The sequence below is a fragment of the Mirounga leonina genome, unplaced genomic scaffold (genome assembly GCF_011800145.1).
Source record: "Mirounga leonina isolate KUSES-001 unplaced genomic scaffold, KU_Mleo_1.0 Mir_93, whole genome shotgun sequence".
In the NCBI taxonomy this organism is placed as follows: Eukaryota; Metazoa; Chordata; class Mammalia; order Carnivora; family Phocidae; genus Mirounga; species Mirounga leonina.
Window position 1 is genome coordinate 36,944,263 of NW_023270854.1, and position 24,015 is coordinate 36,968,277.

The 24,015-nt window shown below is 41.0% G+C and overlaps 1 protein-coding gene across 3 annotated transcripts in view; it reads right to left on the bottom strand.

The window, feature by feature from the left end:
- MAPRE2 (microtubule associated protein RP/EB family member 2) overlaps positions 1-24,015 on the bottom strand; it is a 153,474-nt gene that overhangs the window by 111,173 nt on the left and 18,286 nt on the right. For all 3 annotated transcript variants that reach the window (XM_034995929.1, XM_034995928.1, XM_034995930.1), the window contains exon 2: positions 17,263-17,324. Coding sequence is in view for 1 of the 3 variants with exons in the window: in XM_034995928.1 (XP_034851819.1) it covers positions 17,263-17,324 (62 nt within the window). In the remaining 2 variants the exon portion in view is untranslated. The remainder of the gene's footprint in view (positions 1-17,262; positions 17,325-24,015) is intronic.

Below are 24,015 nucleotides of genomic sequence, written 5' to 3' on the forward strand. Positions count from 1 at the left end.
CTTACTGAATAAGCAGACCAGAGGCAGAGCAGAAATTAGGCTGGCGCTCTTGCTTTGGATGATGCACAGTGCATTTAATGAGGAAGCTTCTCCTTTACTTGGCTCCCCACCCCTTGTCACCTCTCCTGTTTGAACTGGACCCAAATCCAGCACTCAGTTGTGATGCCTCATCATCTTTGCCCCACCCCCACCCCGTCTCTGATTTGGTCACCATATCTGTTCATTTCAGTGAGACATGAACCATGAGACACACAGGTCCCTCTCTTTTCTTCTGCCACTCCTCACATCCCACTGCCCACCTACTACTTCATGCCTAGATTATGAGACTCTTGAGAGGTTTCCTCGCTTCCTTACCTACTTATTTCTCAAGGCTTCTGATCTATCACCCCAAGAGCTAGCTTTTGTCCCTTCTTTTTCAAAGGTCTTCACTGGTTTCCTCTCACTTTCAGGATAAACATTCAAAGTTTTACTTTGGATACTGAAGTGCCCCAATACAATCTAACTACCCTGAGAAACCTATCCCTCACCATATATAGGAAGATTTAATTTGGTTACCTCTTAACCTGGCATGCTAGTTCTGCCTCCTGGTATCAGCATGAGAAAAGACTTCCCTGTGTGTAATAAGCAGAGAAGAGCCTGTAAATATTTCTATTTTGAATCCTTCACATACGCTCTTGTAGAGATTCTTCCCTCTGATTATTGCACTGGGCTAAGTTCAGTGGGACTGCTAGACCTCTCAGCTACCGTTTGAAAATAACTTCAGCTTGCCTCACAATAAAGCGAGGAAGAGGATAGCAGCAACTCAGATCAAATGAATTATGATGTAACAGTATCTGAGTTGTCCTCTCTTTAGAGTCCCTGTCCATCCAGAACATTCAGGACGAGGAGAAAAGCCAGGAACATTCATCTACCATCTCATCTTCACAACGGCACGGACTAATCAGATTACATCATGAAAGTCGGAATCCCTGTTTTCAGCAAATTAAAATATCGGCTTAAAAAATTCATTGGCAATTCCTGCTTGGAAGAAATAAGGAAGCATAGTGTTGCTATTTCCTACGTTCAAAGCTATGCAGAGGGGAAGCTCTGAGGCTGGGTGACAAGTCCAAGAAATGTTTCTCTGGCTGGTCACTTACATTGGGACACAACCTGTTGAGCAGCAGTCTCGCATTCTGCATGCAAAACACTCGACTCTGGGTAAAGTAAATCCTCCCACAAGTGGTCTCCTCCCACATTCACATTACTTGAGAAGAGTTCCTGAAGATTGGACAAAGCTCTGTGGAGCTGAGCCAATAAACTTCACAGCAGTTATGAAACAGATGCAAATCCACGCTTAGGTCATGCCTTGTGCAAATACTATATAAAGGACACATTCACGTCGAGAAAAGCAACGTGGCTTTGCTAATGCTGGTCAAGATGAGCAGCTTGATTTGGCTAAGATGACTGAAGAACCTCTTTGTGGGGGCGGCGGGGGGGGGGCGGTTGTTTCCTAATTAGGCAATTCTAGGATGTATAGTTAACCTGGACTACTTTCCAGATTTTATTTTCTCCAATCCCCCTCCCTCCAAGCAAAAAAATAATTTACTTCCCTCTTCTAAATCTATCGCTTTAGCCATTCACAACATGGAAGGCAAGAACCCAACCACAAACCAAAACAAAAACAATCTGACCTTTCAGAGCTTTTTCATACTGATTTTTACCTGGCAAAACACAATGCCCTCCAGCAAGGGAAGATGTTGCCATCCGAAATATTACATTTACTGAAAAGATTTTTCTGATTCCCCTTGAATATCAGTCAGGCAAATGTGAGAGCCAAGTTTTCTGTGTGATTTTACACATAATTATCCATCTCTGCAAAATGGGAAATGGAAGCTCAGTGAACTTTTGGATTCTGTTCCAGAGATCTTGAGAAATTTTATTAATCTCGAGATTGTTTCCATTACTAAAGAAAAGTCATACAGTTCTAGGAATTGAAGTAGATTTGTGTAAAATGTTTTGTTCTATTGCAGTTGGAAAAAGGTGGCATTTTAGTCGGAAGGCCTTCAGCAAATAATTGGAACAGATAATCCGTGAGTGAGGAAGGGTGTCAGGCTGTGAACGAGGAGGAGGAGGACCTGCAGAGTGGTAGTTTACGAAAGGGTTTGGAAAAGAACTCTAGTCTTCCCAGCTTTGACTTAGGTGTTTAAAAAACTTGTCGTAAATAGGATAAAGTAAATAGGATCAAGCCCAGAAGTTGCTAAAATCCCAGCTCGGGGTAGCAGAGCAGGATTAGAAGCTCACTGAAAACTCAACTATTCAGAGCCCTGGAGTTTTGAGAGCTTCTAATGCAGTAAAACCTGGCCTCTTCCCCTCCAGCCACAAATCCAATCACTGCCAAGACAGGACGGAGCCCTTATCCACTGTTCCCTGAAGCATCCGATTCTTTGTTGATCTGAAAGTTTTGACCAAACAAGTGCTATTTGGCTTATTCTTTCCTGTGGTCCGCTGTGGTTGTGTGATGTATTTGGCACTTATGATTAAATGAAAAAAAATTTGGGTTATCCCATTATGACAAATAGTTGACCGTATGACAAGTATCACTTAATAATATGGCCACATTTTCATTTTTTTTTTTTTTAAGATTTTTTATTTATTTATCTGAGAGAGAGAATGGGAGACAGAGAGCATGAGAGGGGGAGGGTCAGAGGGAGAAGCAGACTCCCTGCCGAGCAGGGAGCCTGATGCGGGACTCGATCCCGGGACTCCAGGATCATGACCTGAGCCCAAGGCAGTCGCTTAACCAACTGAGCCACCCAGGCGCCCGCCACATTTTCATTTCTTGGCCAGCCTAGAGAAATACTACTACTGGATAAGGAACAGCAAAGCATCAGGAAGTGTAACAAGTATATTATCCTGGGTGTCATTTTGTCCATAGCTTCAGTTCAGATTACTCTCATCAAGGAGTCTGAAAATATTATACATCTTTGCTTTATTCCCTTAAAACAAAAACAAAAAACCCCATCCTGTTCAATTATCTACCAACCATCAAATCCTACCCATTCTTCTCCAATTGCCTTTCAATTTTTCTTTGTTTCCATAATCATGTCACCTGAGCTACAGGCAAATGTGAAAACTTCCAAGTCCATCTGTGCTGTCCTTTCAATCCTCTTAACATAGGGGACTATTTGTAATTTGTGGAATATGCAGAAGAATTGGAGGACACACAGAATGCCTAGTATTAAAAGCAAACATCTCTTACTACTTTCCCTTACCCCTAGTCCCATTTTAAGTAATGAATCTTTTTGAACTACTGTTTTTAATTCTTCTGGGGTTACAATTGTAGTTCTAAAAATTCAGGTATGTTCTATTCTTAATGTATCAACACAGCATTTTCTACTATGAAAGAAATTCAACACTTCTATTGTTTCTTGCCTCTTTCAATTATTGGTAATATTTTGAATTATTCCAGTGGTTACCATTACGACTTTAAGCTACGTTCTTAAAATCCTATTTCTTGACTCATTCCAAGGAGCATGACCTATCGACTCTCCATTTTAGGTCTCTTTGCGAACTTTTCTGCTTTTAATTTGCATGACTCTACCATTAGGTCTCCTTTATCCTTAATATTTACATTATGTTCTATGACTGTATTTAAGGCTTCCTTGTTTTGACTATAGATTGCTCCTAAACTTGAAGTCTAGTAAATGGCACTTATGATTAGGTCATTTCTTCTTCTTTCCAAAAATCAAGTGGTGTCACCTTTCATAGAGAAAGAAATATAATCTCATTACATCTTGCAATCAGAAGAATATTCTTACAAAACCATCGAGGTCAAATGGATTATCTTTCCACAGGCCGTTAATTGTTCAAAAGCATGCCTCATTTTAAGATTAAAGTTGAATCTTACTTTATGTATTTGACCTATCTGTATCTACATAGTTTTCCTAAAGATTTTAACTATTTTTTTCTGAGAGAAAAAACCTATAACTATCATTGTATGATAAAGAACACTCAGATTTGAACTCTAAATTTATAGTAGAATCTTTTTCCTGCAAAACCTTCCTCAAGGAACCCACTAGGCCAGTTGCTTTGCTGTTATTGCTGGGCATCTTGGTGTTTCTTATATTTGGACTCCTTTAGTAGTTCCATAGTTTTTGGCTGTTATATTAACATTTATCTTTTTCCTCTCCTCTTTTCCTAGACTGTATCTTCAAGTTGTTTGAGAAGAGGGGTAACGTTTTCAAGGCTTCAGGTCAGAAAATGTCTACTTGCTCTCATACACAGTTGGGCTATGTACAGAATTATAGTTCCAAAATCCATTCCCTCCAAGCTTTGAAAGCCTGGTTCTATGGTCTCCCAGCTTCCAACACTATGTACCAAAGTTTATGCCATTCAGGTGATCACTCACTCATGTTGGTAATCTTCTCATCGTCTAACTTTCCACCCCAGAAGCTCTAAGACGTTCTGCCTGCTGAAATTTCACTGAGATGGGTAAAGGGTTGGCCTCTTTTAATCTGAATTTTTAGGCCTTTCTTTCCAATCTTTTTTTTCCTTTAAAGACTCCAAACTATGTTGGAACTTCTAGATCATCCTTTCAGATCTCTCAATAATTTTCACTTTTTTTTTTTTTTTTGCTTTATGCTCTGGAATACTGTGTCAACATTCAAAGTCTTTCCCTTGATTTTTAATTTGCAAGAACTCATGTTTTCTAATTTCATCTTATCCATAGCAACTTTTTTTTTAAGCAAATGGGTAGTGGAGTTTGATGAATGCAATACTTTTCATTCAAAGGATAAATTTTTTGTTTTCTTCTATTCTCAGAATTATTTCATCTGGATTATAATAATTCCTTGAATTATTTCAACTGTTCTTTTCCCATATTTTTGTCTTAAAATTTTTTTTTAGTTAGCAATATAATCCTATCTCCTTTCCATGTTCTAGAAGTTTGTCAATTTCTGATCCTTACTGCTGTTTCCAGAATTGCCATAATTTTTTTTCTTTTTAAATTATTTCAATTGATGATCTGGAGAGAAGGGAAGCAAAACTAGGTTTTTGGACTACCATCTTAGAATTCAATGTTTCTAGGAACACCTGGGTGGCTCAGTCGGTGAAGCATCTACCTTGGCTTGGGTCATGATCCCAGGGTCCTCGGATTGAGTTCCACATTGGGCTCCCTGCTCAACTGGGAGCCTGCTTCTCCCTCTGCCTGCCACTTTCCCTACCTCCCAGTCTCTTTCACGCTCTGACAAATAAAATCTTTAAAAAAGAATTCAATGTTTCTAGATTATTTGCATTGTGTACAGTATTTCCCACTATCTAAAATACAAAGTTTAAAAACAAAGCTTAGACAACTTATCTGCTTTTGGGACTCAGAACTATTTGATCCTAGTTTATCTTTCTCTCTTAATCCTCCAGTAATCACGTTAAAGAATCCGTCATCCCCTCCTACCCTCCTTGAAATGGTTTATGGTGTTCCTTATACCTTATGACTGGTAACTGGGATGGCCTTTTTCCTCCTCCTTAATCCATATTTTACAAAAGTAGGCTCAGCTCAAAGTCCACCTCTTCTGAAGCTTTTATAACAATCCCAGGATAGCCAAAATTCTGTAATATTTAAAACCATTTATTGAGTTCCATCCAAGTGAATTGTTCTTTGTGTCAGCAATATCACTTTTTTCGACCAGAATTCTCTACCATTTTTACCCTGAAATCCAAAATAACTTTACTTAAATGGAATTACATTGAAAAGCAAATGCTTCATGTTTCGGTATCTTCCCATACAATAAAATATTGAAGTTTTGATGAGATGCAACTTTGGGCAGAAGACACGAATAGACATTTTACCAAAGAGGACATACAGATGGCTAACAGACACATGAAAAGATGCTCAACATCACTGATCATCAGGGAAATGCAAATCAAAACTACAATGAGATATCACCTCACACCTGTCAGAATGGCTGAAATCAACACGAAGAACAGATGTTGGCAAGAATGTGGAGAAAGGGGAACCTTCTTTCACTGCTGGTAGGAATGCAAGCTGGTGTAGCTACTCTGGAAAACAGGATGGAAGTTCCTCAAAAAGTTAAAAATTAAATTACCCTATGATCCAGCAATTGTACTACTAGGTACTTACCCAAAGAATACAAAAGTACTGAAGGGATACATGCACCTTGATGTTTATAGCAGCATTATCTACAATAGCCAAATTATGAAAAGAGCGCAATGTCCGCTGACTGATGGATAAAGATGATGTGATATATACACAATGGAATATTACTCAGCCATAAATCTTGCCATTTGCAACGACATGGATGGAGCTAGAAAGTATTATGTGGAACAAAATAAGTCAAATACCATATGATTTCACTCATACTTGGAATTTAAAGAACAAAACAAACGATTATGGGGGTGGGGGGGAGAAGCAAACCAAGAAACAGACTCTTAATTATAGAGAACTGAAGGTTACCAGAAGTGGGGAGGGGTTGGAGGATGGACAAAATAGGTGATGGGGATTAAGGAGGGTACTTGTTGTGATGAGCACCGGGTGTACATCAGAAACTAATATTACACTGTGTTACCTGGAATTTAAATAATTTAAAGAAACAAACAAAAGAAACAAATTTAATGGTTGTGCCTGAGTTAGGCAATTTCTTAAATTCTGTTTTGAGCAGGAGGCAAGAGTGATAAGATATTCTTATTTCAAGACACTTTTCTAAAAGAATGGTTTTCCTGGTTAGGGGCAATAACATCCTTACACAACATTCCAAGCACTCAATTCTTATTTTTTGCAAAGTTTTTCTCTAAGGCGGGCACTGGAAAAGGGTGTGAATGGTTCAGTCCAGCTTGTAAGCCAAAGCAATGTGTGAGTGGCATTACCTCACACAAGTCTGAAATGTAGCACTCCGCAAGAGCAAAAATAAAGTTGGAAGCACAAGAATCTCATGAGAGAAACTCTATCAAGTAGATATTATGTAGCCTTGTCATTGCCTCGAAAAATCATAACAGAACACATCAGCATTTTGAATCACCATGGTCCAGTACAGGACTAACACCATATTGCAAAGCAAGAGTATGAAGTATTGGAAAATAAAAAATCCTCATAACCAAGAATTTAGTTCCCTAGGGAGGCACTGAGACTTATCTTGACCTTTACTGTTCATGTTCCCTAATGTAGTTTGATGTTAACCTGATAATCTGTGATGCATTTGAATTGCTTTTTGAAGAATGAAACAGGACTAACTTTAGAACAGAGGCAAACACGTCAGTGCATGCATCTTAAGCAGAATGATATCTGAGGTAAGCAAGGCTGAAAATCTGTCATCCACAGTACAAGCCGCTGAGCAACCTCACGTCAAGGCGGTTTTATAGATTATGCAGAATTCAAGAAGCATAAATTAAGTGCCTAATGTCTGGGAGGGGAATGATAATTAAAATAGAATGTATCATCTACTTTTCTTTAGAATATCATGTTTTGGAAAAATTACATGTGAAAAAACTTAAAATCCAAGGTAATACTCACTCTGGAATTCTATAGTATAGTAATTATTCTCAGGGAATGTGGGAACACACAGGTATGAGACTTCCAGTCAGGGGTATTTAACCAGTTAAGATCTGTAAGTTTAAAACCTACCAAACTTCGCTTTGAAACAGACTCCGTAAGTCAAACAATAGCAGGTTGGAATAATAATAGGATGTCAATTTTATAGAGTGTCCTAGAGACCTTAACACTATAATCATGAATATGTGTGGCAGCATGGAAAACTTGTGACACAAAATGACATGAAAAAGCAGTACACTGATGTATGCACAAGGTATTGTTCCAACTATGTGAAATTATATGAATGAGGACTAGAAGGAAAAGAAAAATAAATTGCTAGGGTAGACTTATAGGTGATTTGCTTTTCATGATTTCTACTATTATTTTAAATAACGGAAAATTTGGAAATACTACAGAAGTAGAACATCAGAGGTTAAGACATTTGAGAAGAAAGGCAGGCAGCACCAGAACTCTGGGAGATGTTAGATTCATCTACCATACTTCTCATGAGATACATCAGAAGTATACGTAATTACCAAGTAGTTTGACTTTCGCCTAGATGGTAACTAAGATGATGGTAGAGCTCTGTTTCTGGAGTCATTTTAATTCAAATGATCGATGGTACATCTTCCATGGCACTAGTAATTGTATTTCCACGAAGGGGTAACCTATGATCAACATAACTGAAACGGTGGGAGGGTGAGGAGGGCAGGCAAGCAGGCAGAGGAGGAATACAGGTACAACTTCTGAGATAATCAGAATTAAACCGATGCACAGAGAATCTGTCTTTTGCCTCCTATAACCTCTATTTCATCTCCAATCCTACCCTGAAGGTTTTCTGCTTCTCTGGTAGTTCCCAACACTAGTATCTAGCTGTGAGTACTGCTTGTGGAAATAGCTTTGGATTCACACCTGCTTGGGTACTAATCTTGCTACTACCACTTACTAGCTAGGGGCCCTGAACAAGTTTGTGAGCTCTCAAACGCATTTATGACAAGCACAAACAAATTTCACAGAGGACATATAAAGACAAACCAATTTCCCGTAAGACAGCCTATGTGAAGTTGCTCTTAGAGTACTTATGCTCTGTAGCCATGAAGGAAAGTTTGTTCTCTCCCTGTCTTTTTCTTCTCTGTCGACAGGACTCTGGTATTCGGGTGTTAGACTGTTTAGGTAAACTGAAGGTGAATCCTCCTTGGCTGTAGGCGGCTTTCAGATCTTACTCCCCCCGCCCCCCCGCCCCCATACTCACCCTCACACAGACCAGAATCCCTAGGCTGCAACCAACTTGATGGCAGAATGAGGCCAGGCCAGACTTGTTTGGACATCAAAGACCAGAGGAGTTTCTTGGGTTGGCTCTATTTGTAAGCTGTGTTTAAAATTTCAGTTCTATCTAATCTGGCTTCTAGAGCTGGCTGCCCAATACAGTAGCCACTGACCACATGTGGCTGTTCACATTAAGATTAAAGACTTAAAGTGCATAGGAACCGTTCATAGTCCCATTTCAAACGCTCAGTGGGTACATGGCTAATGGCTATCAAATTAGGTGGCACAAATATAGAACATTATCACTGCAGGACGCTTAGAAATCTGCTCTAAAGTTCTGAGGGTATCAGTGGGAATAAGAAGTATCCTAGGCTTGGTGCCCATCATATTCATTATTTTTCATCTCTCAGACTGGAAAAACAAACTCCCATGGTGACGGAGGTAGAAGAAACACTTGATTAGGGGCCTCAACATACACAAGCATTCCAGGCACTGGCCTAGGGGACATCAATAGCATTCTTTTCCACATACCACAGCCCACTTGTAAAGTGATAAGGTAGGTCAACCTCAGAGTAAACTTAGTGACATTTTGCTAGCAAAATGAGTAGTAGTTAACCAAATCCTGGCACTCTGTGCAAAAAGGCTGAAATCTCTCTAGATCCATCCATATTGTTGCAAAGAGAATTGCTGAATCACTATATTGTACACCTGAAACTAATCTAACACTGTATGGTTAACTATACTAGGATTTAAAAAAAAAAATGCAGAAATCTCCTATTGATATACAACACTGAAGGTTTGTTAAGCAACTGGCAGTTTTATTTCTATGCAACAGAGTAATTGGCAATCCAAGTTTGTGAATGGAAGGAGAGAAGACACCAAACTACTCAAACTGTTCAGTTTCCCTTTGAATTCAACCAATCAATCGTTCATTAAGGCTGGTCCCTAATAATCTACTTGGTCGACAGGGGGCCCTCGCGAGTTACCATCCTCGCAGTAATCGCCAACAAGTCCTAAACCAAACATTTGCAGCCATTCATTTGGCACCTACCACCTTTCCAACAAAGCATTAGCCCATTTTAAATGTATTGGCCTCGTGATCAATTTTCAGGTTTCTCCCAAAAAGGAGCTCTTTAGGAAGTTTTCATCTGCTCAGGTGCACGTGCCTCACTTGGACTGCGTGCTGAGCCATGCTGGGGGACAAGGGGCTCTACCTAGAAGATCAGCACAACTATAAATCCAGCCTCCTCCCCGCCCCCCCAACCCAAGTGGGTGTCAGTGCTTCCAGATCATCCCTCGGCTTCCCTAGTCAGCACTCGGTCATTCTTCATACATCAGACATTTTAATACTCTTTCTTAGATCTCTGACCCTTCCACCTTCCCCTCCCTCAGCAGATGGTCTTGCCTCTGACTTCAGAGGGTACTGAAGCCATTAGACAAGAATTTAAGTTTCCTGCCCCCAAACCTATACATTTGCCTACAAGGTAGCCATCTTCCTCCTCCTTGCTTACTGCCACAAGGAGGTGGATCCTGGCCAGTTGCCTCCTGCCTTTTTGAAGCCTTGCTCCGTCACTTTCTAGCAGACCTTTCATGCCCCTTCGCTTGACTCCTTCCCCAGCGTCATTGAACCGTGCAAGTCCTTCTTCCCCACAGGTTCCTCTTTCTCTCTCTTCTCTATGGTCAAATATCTTAAGGCTTAACTAAACCTACCCTCTCCACTTGCCCTGGACTCCAGTTTGGATTCCAGTTTGACCAGGCCATTGAAATTAGCTTCACCAAGATCACCAACTACCTCTTCATTGCTGAAAATCAATAGGCACTTTTTAGTCATCATCTTACTTAACCTTTGCTGAGCATTTAGACTTATCAACCCTTTGCTCATTCTTGAAACGCTCTTTTGCTTAGGCTTCCATGACAGCATACGCAAGTGGTCTTTCTCCTGTGTATTTGGCTAATCGTGAGTCTCTCTCATTGTAGTAAACACACAGAACATACACTTTACCATTCCCACCATTTAAACGTACAGTTCAGTGGTACTAACATTGACATTGCTGTACAACCAGCATCAGCATCCATCTCCAGAATGGTTTTCATCTTACAAAACTAAAACTCTATATCCACTGAGAACTCACCAGATCTCCCTCTCCCCAGCCCCTGCAAACCACCATCCTACTTTCTCCTTTCATGAATTTTATTCTGGGTACCTCATAAGTGGAACCATACAGTATTGCTTTCTGTGACTGACATTTCCTTTAACATGAGGTCTTCAAGTTTCATCCATGTTGTAGCATGTACCCGAATTTTCGTTAAGGCACAAGAATATTTCATTGTATGTACATACCATGTTTTGCTTAGCCCTTCATCTGTTGATGGGCACTTGGGTTGCTTCTACCTTTTGGCTATTGTCAATATCGCTGCTATGAAAATGGGTGTATTCTTTTCCTTAATCCACCTGTTAAATATTGGTGATCTTTAAGGTTCTACTCTATTCGGGCAATTTTAGCTATACTCATGGCTAATTGCTTACATGTTAGTGACTCCCAAGGCTGTATTGTGGCTTATTTTCTCTTTTGGGGTTCAGATCCCAAATCCCCACATCCATCCTTTTAGAGATCACAGGCACCCTAAACTCAACACATTCAATACGATGCTTTGGGTTCTTGCCATGTTCTTGCAATGTTCTGTTACCCTGGATTTCCTACCTCAGCAAGCAATACCATCAACCCCCCCACCTACACCAGGCATGTGGGCGTCCTCCTCCGGCAACCACAACACTGCCACTCAACCTCCAGGGAGCCCACTCAATTCCATGGCCCCCAGGTGACTATTTCTCACTGTGGCATCCCAGATGGGGGTCCCTGAGGGTCCGTCTGTGCTCCTGCCAAGACCCCTCTTCATTCATCTCCTCTACACAAAACAGCAACGCCTCCCTCTGTATTCCCTAGAGCTTACCTTATTTTTCTTCTCAGCACTGCAGTGGTGCTTACCACATAGCCAGCACTCCATGCACATGGCCAGTGAGTTAACCCCTGACCTCTCCCTTACCCAGTCCTGTCCGTCTCACCTTCCAACTGGTGTTCAAGTCCACCCACCTCCCCACCCCAGCTGTCACCCACCTCAGCCAGACGCTCAGCGTCTTTCACTTTCGCTTCTCTTCTCATCCCCTCCCCACCACTGTCCACACAGCCGCCAGGAGAACCATTTTAAGCCATGAAACTGGAGGTTTCACTTCTCCACTTACAGCACTCCAACCAGCACTTTCAGACTACGACCCAAAGGCCTTCACTGGCCTGTCAAGGCCCTTCCTCCTCGGTCTCTCCAGTCCTGTCTTTCATGCCTCCCTAGATGCTGCAGCTCGTTACTGAGTCGCTTCCAATTTAGCCAATATGCTAGATGCTTCTCTTATTTCCTTTCCAGGTCTTTGATGAAGCTGCTACTCTTTCCGCATCAACAACCCTCCCTTTTCTCCAGTCCCCTTCTCCACATCTGTTGGCTCCTCCTTTTCCTTCAGGTCTTAGAGGAGAGGTCCCCGCCTGTCCGAAGCCTTGTCTGACCTCCCTGAACCTGTCGTGGCTTTGCTCTCGCTGCTAGGGGCTCCCGTGGTATCCTGTACTTCTCCCACCATGGTGCTCAGCCAGGACTACCCATCCCGTGAGTGTTCGCTACAGTGCACCCTAGCTCCATCAGGGTGGACACCCCGACTTCCTTGCCCAAAAGGTACCATCTGCCCCTTGCACAGTGATGGGGCCATGGTCGAGGCTTAATATTTAATACGGGGTTTTTAAAAGTTGGCTTAAGACATTTCAAACATCCAGATAAGTAGAAAAAACCTGTAAAATAGCATAACATACACTCATACTCACCAGCTAGATTTTTAAATTGTTAATATTTAGCTGTATTTTCTTCATTGAGCCATCTCTGTATTTGACATATTTTCGAGTAAATACCAGAAAATTCCTAAGTCTTACCAACACATCCATAGACCATATGAAATAAGCTCCTGAAGGATAAAGACCCATGAACAAAAACCTCTAAAATGCTACTTAAGCATTGTTAAGTGAAATTCAGAAATGAGTATATTAGGTTCTATACCAGATACTTTTATAAATGTATTCTCATTCCATCATTTAATTCCCAGGAGTTTTACAGGGTAACCTCCTTAACAAAAGGAACCCTGTAAAGAACCTGTAGCTCTAGGAGAGAAGGAGAAAGAAAAACACTTGCTGAGTGCCCATGATGTAGCCAACACTTATGCTACCTCCAGTTATTCTTACAACAAACTCAACACGTAAAAACTTAGCATGGCCAAGTTATTTGCCCAGATCCCAAAGGAAGAAAATGGCCGATGTAGGAATTTGTTTCCCATTTCCCTCTCTTTCTACTACTAATCTATTCATTACTATTGAACTTTTTAATTTAAAAATTAAAATTTGAAGTTTGTGGTGGTGTGAGCTGGGTAAAAATACGTGTCGCTTCTACATGCATACACACAAAAATGTGTAGGTTAAATTCTCTTTTTAGTTCTTATTACAGGGCAAATTACAGCAGTGAGCACAGACCAAGCAGGAAGGGAGTCCGAGGCCAGGGTCTGGTGCCATGGCTTATTTACCAAACAGCCGGCGGTTGGCTAGTCTTTAGCAACTGGTTGCAACTCTCCTCACTCAACAATGTTCATCTTTATAATGGGTCAGTTGTATTAGATTGAGGTTCCTTCCAGCTATTTGAAAAACATACAAATGAAACCCTAGAATTCTTGGTGATTTGCTTCAGTCATCAGGGGTTCAGGGCTAGGATGTCTTACTGATTCCAGGCCTAGCTCTGTACCTGCTCAATGAATATATCATTTGGGGCAGGGGAGGGGGGGGGCTGTAAATATAGGCCAATTTTAATTGGAATGTTGGTCAGCCAACTAGAATAACCTTCAAACTTATAGAAACAGATCTCCCACAGATTCTGACAGGACAACTAATGAGTAAGACTGTATCAAAAGAAGAGCCATGAAAAAGCTCCGTCTTCAAAAGATGACCCTGGCTTCATCCCTACCCCCATGTATCCTCTGCTAGACAAGTTATCCTAACTTAGCAGACTTTTTTTTGTTTTTAAAGCAGTCAATTCCATTAGATACTAAGCTTTTTTTTTTAATTAAGATTTTTTATTTTTTATGAGAGAGAGAGTACAAGCAGGGGGAGTGGCAGGTAGAGGGAGAGGGAGAAGCAGACTCCCCGCTCAGCAGGGAGCCCGACATGGGGCTCGATCTCAGGACCCTAGAATCATGACCCGGGCCGAAGGCAGATGCTTAACCGACTGAGCCACCCAGGCGCCCCTAGATGCTAAGCTTTAAGAGCTCTGTCTTGTTTGCCTTTAAAACCCTAGCTTTTAGCATAGCACCCGGTACAGAGTTAACTATCAATACATGTTTATGGAATGAACGGCAAATCTCACCACCTTCATGTTCCAATCCAACTCACCTCCAAGGTTCAGCCCAGATGCCATCTCTAACCGCTGCCCCCCAACCCCCTCCCAGACCCCCAATGCATTTTTCTGTATCTCTCCTATGGTGTATCTCATTTTGTATACAGTTATAGATATTATATATACCTATGTTAGCTTCCCAGTAAGGTCACACTCAGAAGCTATCTTCTGGCTCAGCATGGAAACCCTACAATACATAGTCCAGAGCAGGCACTCACTCAGGTTTGTGGAAAAACCTACCCTTTATATATATATATATATATATATATATATATATATATATATATATATACACACACACACACACACACACACCAAAGCAATTAGCACAGTTCTTTACATGTAGGAGACACTCAGTAAATATTATTGAATTAAATACCATTTCTGATTAAGTTGTGGTGAGGCTAGTCCTCTCAAATTGCAAATGTTTGTGAAAGACTCCAAACCATTTGGGAAGAAATATGGTAAACTAGATTAAAAGTTATAAGAATGGTCATATCTTTGAATAATCCACTTCTGGGATTTTGTACTAAGGAAATAGACCAAAAAAAAAAAAATACAAATTAGACTGAACCAAACCAACAACAACAAAACTGGGGGATACTATGACACACTGATATAACATAATACTATTCTACTCTAACAATAATTCTGAAGATTCCTGAAAGAGGTTTGCGACTAATGCTAAGTAAAACACAAAGTTCACATCCAGTAGAGAAAAATGGGAATACTTGTGAGAAAAGCAAATATACAAAAAACCAAACAGTTATTTTGGGATGGCGTTATGCGTCATTTTTTTCCTTTCCAAACTTTCCTTTAAATGCACCATTTTTATAATAAAAATTTGCTACTGTCAACATTCATCTTTCCTTATGTGGCTGTATTTTCCATAGACAGTTATTTAGTGAGGACCAAAGCATAAAATTGTCTACTACATAGCTATTGCTTCAGGATTTAACTTTAGGATTCAAGCGATCTCTCAAAAGGAAGGCTGTTCTAGGTCATGAGGTATAAGGTACAGGCATGGGGTGCAGAGTGCAGAAACCAATCTGGATACGAAGCAAGCAGCTAGACTCAGTCAAGGATGCTCAGGAGCCACACAACTGAGATTAGTCACTCAAGCAACTATCAACCGTCTCAGAAACTGGTATTAAGTAAGGAGGCTACAACCTAGAAGGGATAGGGAGACAAAGGAGAGGATTTAAGGAATGGCTGTCTCTTGGTAAGGGGATAGGAAATGGTGGAGAACTGGCTCACGAGGGTCTGTAAACTATGGCCTGCCAGCCAAATGCTACCTACTGCCCATTTCTGTAAATAAAGCTTCATTGGAACACAGCCAAGCCCATTCATTTATGTATTGTTTATGGTAACTGTCACACTACAGTGAGATGAATAGTCGTGACGGACACTGTATGGCCTGCAAAGCGGAAAATATTTATGACGTGGCTCTTCACAGAAAAGGGAGCATTTGTCCTGCAGTCCTAGATATAAGGAGGTTTATAAACAGACACCCTATTTAGGTGTTGGGCCACCTTTTTCTATTACTTTTTCTTCTAACGCACCAGCCTAGAACGTAGGCAACCCTAGAATTTATCATCCAAATGGAGATACTTTTGAGGGTGAAAGGGGGGTACTAATGAGACTATATTCCAAGACCATGGAAGTAAACCAGGACCATCCCAGACACGTGGGTCCCCCACCAGAAGGGCTAGTAGCACAAGAGCAGGTTTCAAAGGGCGCTCAAGGTCAGCTTTTAGGTGTATGAAGCAAGCTTGGGGGCCTCTCTTTGGTGCTTTCTATTTTAATTGCCCTTAGATGCCTTTCTGCATCCCTCTGTCCCAGCTCCGGTCCTCGAAAAGTCCGGCTGTTTGGACACCACTCAGGGGTCAGGCTCTCCCCTTTCATTAGAGCAAAAGGAGAGAAGTTTCTCATCCCATTTAAATAACTTATTCCAAATCAGTACAAGTATTTTATACCTGCAAATTTCACTTGGTTTAATATCAAGACAACTCCTTAAAATACTTTTTTTTTTTTTTTTTAGAATTTTAGCTTTCTCCTCTCAATTTAAAAATGACCATTAATCATTGTATTTATCACCATGAAATCCAAATATAGTATATTATCCATTGATTTGAGCTTTTAATATGGACACTGTGAAGAATTAAGAATGACGTTTCTAATTTTATCATTCCAGAATGAAAAACAAAAAATACCAGATATACTCCCTAACATTTTTTTTTTTTTTTTGTAAAAACTTTCGATGTTGTGGGGAAAGAAGTAAAACTAAAGATGTTTAGAATACCTTTGGTGAAGTCTAGGACGTTTTACATTGAGACTTCTCTAACAATAGTAGCTCTCAGCTTTGAAACCTTGGTGGATGGCTTTCCAAATATTGCCATCTGGTGGAATTTCAGTTAATTGTTCCTTTGTTCTAGGGAGCTACTGGAGGTGAATAAACCTTAAAGGCATTAGAGAGAAAGAGACTCAATACCAGTGGGAAGTAAGTGAAGGTCAAAGGATTGTGTCTCAAACACAAACCCCAAACGGGGCGGGGCGGGGGGGGCAGGGAGGGGCTTCTGAGTTTTTGTCTCCTTCCCAAATATGCTCCACCCTCTTGTAAAGTCTGAGCAGTTGCCTTGATTATAAATAAATGAAATAAAAAAATCATTCGGTCACAAATCAGTCACAAATACCATGAGATGTCCTGAGGTTACTTGGCTACATCTTAATATTCTCTCCTTCCACTTATCACTAGTAATATCTCCAAAATTAAACTTCAGTTGGCTTGACGATTTTTAGAGGAATTGCTGATAGCAGTTAATTAGCCCTTCATACCTATGGGAAATGGAATAGTTTGAAAAGTAATGTTTTAATGGAGCATGTTTACTGGAATACTTGCTTTAATTGTAGAATGGAATTTTGAAAATAAACTGTCACAACGGCATTAATACTTCAATTTAATCTGTAGATAAGGAATTCTACACCATTTTAGATTTAAGCCTTACCTTGAGCATCCAGGCTCTCTCCCCGGCTGACGAGATGAACTGTACCGCTGAGGAGTGGGATGCTGGGATAGTGAAAAAAAGAAAAAGAATACTTAATAGGATGAAAACATAGGAGTAAAGTGTTATAATGGAGTTCGTTAGGTGTAGTTAGCAATGGAAAGGGAAATCAAAGCACACACTATATCAAAGTTCAGTTGGTTTTACCATAGGAGAGAGATTAAGTTAGCCAAGCCATTGAGTTCTCAGTCTATATTTTAGATCAGTTTTGAGGTTGGTTATGGTTTGTGAATATTTAGTATGTCAGTTTTACGAAAATAATTTTTTTCTTTTTACCTTTCTCCCTGATAGTCTGATGTGATGAGGATTCATGTATTAGCAGATAACTCTAGGAAGCAGTGCCTCTAAGTGGGATGTCAAAAGCCAACATTAAAGTACCAATTTCCTTAAACTTAGGTTTATTTGCAGGTTTTATATTTGGTATCAACACAGGCTTATTCTTCTAGTCAGAAGAGGTTTTTTTTTTTTTGTCAATTAAATCAAGTTTTAAGAGAATAGGCATTCTAAACAATGCCAGGATCAAATTTCAAACTCTACACACCAACATAATTTACTTTATGTGAATTGGCTCTTGCTCTTCAAAACATACTCTAAGTGATAAGACAAGTACACTGATGAAGGACAGATCCAATTCTCAAGGCTAAGAAATGTATCTGAGCTCCAGGTTTTGAGGGTCCAGTGTTAGGGTGGGAAGTGGATGGTTCCTGGGGAGGCTGCTTATGGCTCAAGCAGATGCTGCTAAAAAAGAGCCAAGACGCCTATGTGCATGAGCCTTCATTGGTCTTCCTGCCACCGCAAGAAACAAATTAGAAACGACTGCTGCCTTCCACTTAGGGCCTTACCCTGCCCATTATTCTTCTAACATGGTCCTAGAACAGAAAACACAAATGCCTTTGGTGCTTATTATTTTTTTTTTTAAGTCAATTGCATAAAAATATTTGTGGCAGACACAATGCAAGGTGATCTCCAGAACTATGTCTGGAGATGTTGCTGGGTGAAATTTTTTTTTTTTTTTTTAAAGAAAGGAGGGAGGCATTTTATATCTTTTTTATAAGGGGAAGAGGAGATGGTGAAAAAAAATGGGAACAGCAAAATGGTAGGTATGGAGAGAATAAAACTAAAGGTAGGAGCGGATTTTTCAATGTTTTACTCTCTCCCCCCTCCCTCCCCCCCCTTCCCTTCATGGTCTCTAACTCTTTAAATAAAAAATGGAACATGGTATAAATATAAAATACAAAACTATGAAAAACAGAAAATCTTTGAGACCTGGGGCCTGGCAAAGAGTTCTTAGCCTTGACACCAAAAACACAATCCATAAAAGGAATAAGTAAATTGGACTTTATCAAAATTAAGAACTTTTGTCCCTGTGAAGTAGATGCAAATATGAGGAATAAATTAGGAGAAAATATTTGCAAACCACATATCTGACAGAGGACTAGTTTCTAGAATATATAAAGAGCTCTGAAAACTCAACAATAAAAAAAAATGAATTGGAAAGTGGGCAAAAGACATGAATAGACATTTAGCTGAAGAGGATATATAAATAGTTAATTAGCACATGAAATTATATTTAACATTAGCCATTATGTAGGTGAAAATTAAAGACCATAATGAGATATCATTATACACTTAGCAGAATGGCTAAAATAGAGACAACACGAAACACCCATGAGGAACTAGAGCACTCACACTACTTGAGGATGTAAGATGGTTCTGCTACTCTGGCAAAATTTTTTTTTTTTTTTTTTTAACATGCAACTACCATACAACCCACCAATTGTACATCTTGGCATTTTTCCAGACAAATGGAAATTTTTTTGTTGTTTTTGTTTGTTTGTTTTTAGCAGTAGCCAAAAATCAGAGACAACCCAGATGTCCTTCAACAGGTTAATGGTTAAGCCAACTGTGGCATATCCTTTCACCATGGAATGCTCCTTAGCAATAAAAGAACTACTGAAACACACAACAACCTGGGTCAACCTCCAGAGAATTATCCTGAGTGACAAAAGCCAGTCCCCAAAGATCATGTATCACATGATTACATTTGTCTAACAGTTTTGAAATGAGAAAACTGTAGAAATGGAGCACAGATTAATGGTTGCAGGAGTAGGGGGGAGCAAGGGAGGAGTGGTGGGAGGAGGGGGTGATCATAAAAGGGCAACACTGGGCTTGAACATGTATCCATGTCAATATCCTGGTTGTGACAAATTCGTAAGATATTACCATTGAGGGGGGGAGAAGGGACTCAAGGGCACATGAGAAAGCTCCATATGGTTTCTTACAACTACATGTTCATGTACAATGATCTAAAAACATAGTTTAATTTAAAAAAAGATTGGACGGCAATTACAACTGAGCAGGAATCTCTTATTTTCTTACTTTTCCAGAGAGCAACAAAAGTCCCGAGACAGTGGGCAAGATTCGGTTGGGAATTTGCCCAACAAATTTGTACAGATCCAAGAAAAAATATTTCACCCAGTCTTGCCTATCTGAGATTCCTCTGCTGCTATCCCCTCTTTATTCCACATCAACCTTTCTAAACTTTTACTAAAAGCCAAAATAGATACAAATACACTGAAAACTAGAAGTAATTTCTAAGTAGCAGTTTGATAGGGATCCCTGGTACCTTTGAGTTGATGCTATGCAAGAATTTCCCCAAATTCTCACCCTTATTGGTCCAGGACTAGCATTTCATCCCTCGTGGCTCTTGTGGGTGACAAGGGAGGTGTTCTGTATTCTGAACTGGGTCACACTAAAGAAGAGCATAACTGTCCCCACCCCCACACAAAGAGGAGCGTGCAGAGTCTTCTTTCACGTTAGGAAAAACCAGGTTGACTTTTACTCTTCCTGTTTTGAGCACTGTGCAGCTCCTCAGAAAGCCAGCCCCTTTCTCTGGTTTGGTGGCTTTAACTGAGAAGACCAAGTATCTTTGTTAGCCAAAGAGTCATGACATGGCCACACTTTAACAAAGCACATTCTCTGTTGCTACAAAAGTCCATTTCCCCCTCGTCCTCTAGGCATTTCAAATCCTCTTTCTTTGGACAGACTCAGAATTCTGGCATCCCACGTGTGGCGCATAGAACATCTGTCCTAGCTTGAGAGTCCCCCTCCTGAAGAGGCTGCTTCCATGTCTGGCCATAGAGCCAGGCACATAAGAGATATCAGAATGAAGAAAGGGTTGTAGAGATTGTCCATTCATGCCCACCATTGAAAAAAGATCTGGCTCTTTCTTCAGTGCTGTGTATTTAGCTAGCAACATTTCTGACTAATGCAAGGTGAAAGCGTCCTCCTCACAAAGAGACCGGAACCCCTGTTTCTCCAGTTGCTCCCGGCTTTTCCAAGAAGGGAACCCTGCTGGGATGTGAACGGAGGTTTTCCCCTCAGGGGATGACTGAGCTCTCTTTGGACCTTCAAAATGAGCTGTATCCTGAATTCCAAAGTCCCTGTGGGTGCTTTCAGATACTGAATCACTCCAGTTACAGATCACATTCTTTAGTATGGGAATGCCACAGCTTTCTAGGAAGAAAGCAGCTTATCAGCATTAACATAAGGTCACAGGCTATTAATCCTTAGGCTGATCCTACTCCATAGTAGTCTTCTGGAGAGCCCCCCTCCGCCGAGCACCACCTCAATTAGTGGCCTCGGTTGGGTGGGTTGGGCTCAGAGCCCTCCCCAGGGCAGCAGAGGGAGGCCAACAGCCTGCCCAGTTCAACTGCCCCAGGGGACTAGAGCCTCGATTGCCGGGAAGCACAGAGCTGAGCACACACCAGGGAAACCAAAACCAAATGAGATTATCTGGCAAGTAAAGGAGGTCAAATTACACTGAATCTTGGGCACTGAGTGTGGTACAATGCATTCCACTCCTCAAGCAAGCCAGACTACAAAATGACCCATACTGTATATTTAAGGGCTTTGAAAAATTATAGCCAGCTGATAAAGGGATTTTGATGGCGTACATTAAGAATGGTAATGATGTTATAAACTTCTTTTGGTCGTGTGATTTAAGCTTCTATAAAAATAAAGTATAATCCCCCCCAATTGTCTAAAGTCATAGCTATAATAAAATAGAAATTCAGTTATTTTCATACAAACTGAGCCTCATCCCCCTCTTAGAATCCTCCTTTATCCATCTGTTACTTCCCATGCGAACCAGGATTAAAATAATTTGAGATTGCCCTTTCTATTCTAGAATATCCGCCGTGCGAAAGGCACAAAAGTAAAATTAAAAAGACATGAGACAAGCTACATGAGAAATACCATATGCATTAAGTCTGTGAATGTTTTTAATGATTACTTATCCTCGTATCGGTTTTTAATCAGAGATCCCTGAAACTAGTCGGAATAGAAGAACGGCTTTCCTCACAAGTACGACGGACAATGAAATGTAGCAGAATGTTCATAAAGCAGGAAAGTAGCACAGTAAATGGGATCAGATTCCCTTTAAGAGCCCAGTGTCCAAATTTAGCGTTCAGGTTATAGTGGAAATGAAATCCTTGCTTTACACGTGGCCTACCTTTATCGTCTTATTCCTTTGACCGTCCAAAGAAGAAATGCAGGAATAGAGTAGAATTTTTGAAAGGGTAATGGGAGATTTCAATAAGACTTTGGCTGTGGCAGGAGGATTCTTAGGACACTGGGTAACCAGGGCTGCTAAGACCTCCCTCACAAGATGGATAACCACTGTCCAACTGTAGTGGTGTGTGGGAAGCTTTTCAGACTCACATTCTCAGTAGTCTGTTAAAAGCGTTAAGTGGATGGAATTTATTGAGATATTCAGGATTATCTACATAGCTTCTACCCCTAAGTTTTGTTGGGGCTAGTGTGCATCCTAAAATGCTCATGTGATAACCACCCACATTATTTTTGGGGGGCCTGCTGAGGGGTCTTACAGAAGAGTCCCACTTACAAAAATGTTTGGGGGCCGAATCAGTAATTATTTGATGGGGAAATTTATGCTGAATCCCACTCACCTGGGAAATAATCTACTGCTGCTCCAGAGTAGAAGCATCAATTATATTGTCATGGATAAAACTTGGGTGGGAGGTGGGAACAGAACACCAATCTATTATGGGAAATAAATCCAGGCAAAATACCCAACTTGAAATTTCTTTTTTTTTTTAAGATTTTATTTATTTGACAGAGCACAAGCAGGGGAAGCGGCAAGCAGAGGGAGAAGCAGACTCCCCGCGGAGCAGGGAGCCTGATGTGGGGCTCGCTCGATCCCAGAACCCAGAGATCGTGACCTGAGCCAAAGACAGCCGCTTAACTGACTGAGACACCCAGGCGCCCCTCCAACTTGACAGGTTTCTTAAAACCTTCTCTTCCCAGGGCGCCTGGGTGGCTCAGTTGGTTAAGTGCCTACTTTTGGATCAGGTCATGATTCCAGGGTCCTCCCGCTGAGCAGGGAGCCTGCTTCTCCCTCTCCTTCTGCCCCTCCACCCGACTCATGCTTACTCGCACTCTCCCTAAGTAAAATCTTAAAAAAAAAAAAGACAAAACACCTTTCTCTTTCCATAATTATACAGGTCTATAGCTTTTTTCTTTGTAGTTTTATGGGTTATTAACAAATATGACATGCACATACACCGTCTATTCATTTTCTTCACTGCACAGCCTGGCATTGGGATCAGCGACTGAGGACCAGTTGGGCTGATCTTTCCACACTGGCTTTGTGCTTCTTGGGGGAGACATTGTGAGCAATCTCTGCACTGTAAGATTTGTTGCAGATCAGCAGCACTCCAAGCTCCTTCGTGTTGTGGACTAGAGACTTCCGGAAGCCACTGGGCAGGATGTGCTTTGTTTTCTTGTTGCTCCCATAACCAATGTTGGATGTCATTAGATCTTCTGTGTACCCTATTATCAGTACCTCTGAGTTTCCCCCCAGTTGTGCTCAGTATTTACATATTGGTCTGACTGGTGCCAGATGAAATTCTTGGTCTTCTTTTTAATGATGTTGGGCTTCACCAGAGATCCGAGGGCAGCCATGATGCTGAAGAGGAGATGGCGGCCACCTCTGCAGGCAGTTCCAAGGTGGAGTATAGCACTTCATTTTGTAAAATTGTTTCACATAGATCATCTCACCCCAATCTTGAAATCTTAATTCTTTCTCCATGGGTTCACTGTGCTTGCCTTTTGGCTAGCTGCCTTTTGCTCCTTTATTTCTCTTCTTTAGGAACTCTCATCTGACACAGACGGAGTTAGAGCCATCTAATTTTTTCCCACATGACCCCTCATTCTCTACCTCCCAAGGAGCCCTTTTAGACATTGCCTCATGGTCAGCTCACCCCCCACTGCAAAGAAATTAATAATGGGATGCCTGGGTGGCTCAGTTGGTTAAGTGTCTGCCTTCGGCTTGGGTCATGATCCCGGGATCCTGGGATGGAGCCCCACATCAGGCTCCCCACTCAGCAGGTAGTCTGCTTCTCCCTCTGCCCCTCCCCCCACTGGCGCTCTTGTGCTCACTCGCATGCTCTCAAATGAGAGAAATTTTTTAAAAAAATTAAATACTAAGGGATAGATTTTGTCTGTTAGGGTTGACATTTAGAGGGCCACAAACCAATACAATTTCTAAGTTTTGTCCCCATTGAGAGTGCATGCTCCAATCAATTGAACAACACATCACAGGGCATTTCTGGACTGAGATGTAAGAATACAATAATGAGCAAGGTGGGCCTTACCCTCCTACTTGGTCAGTTA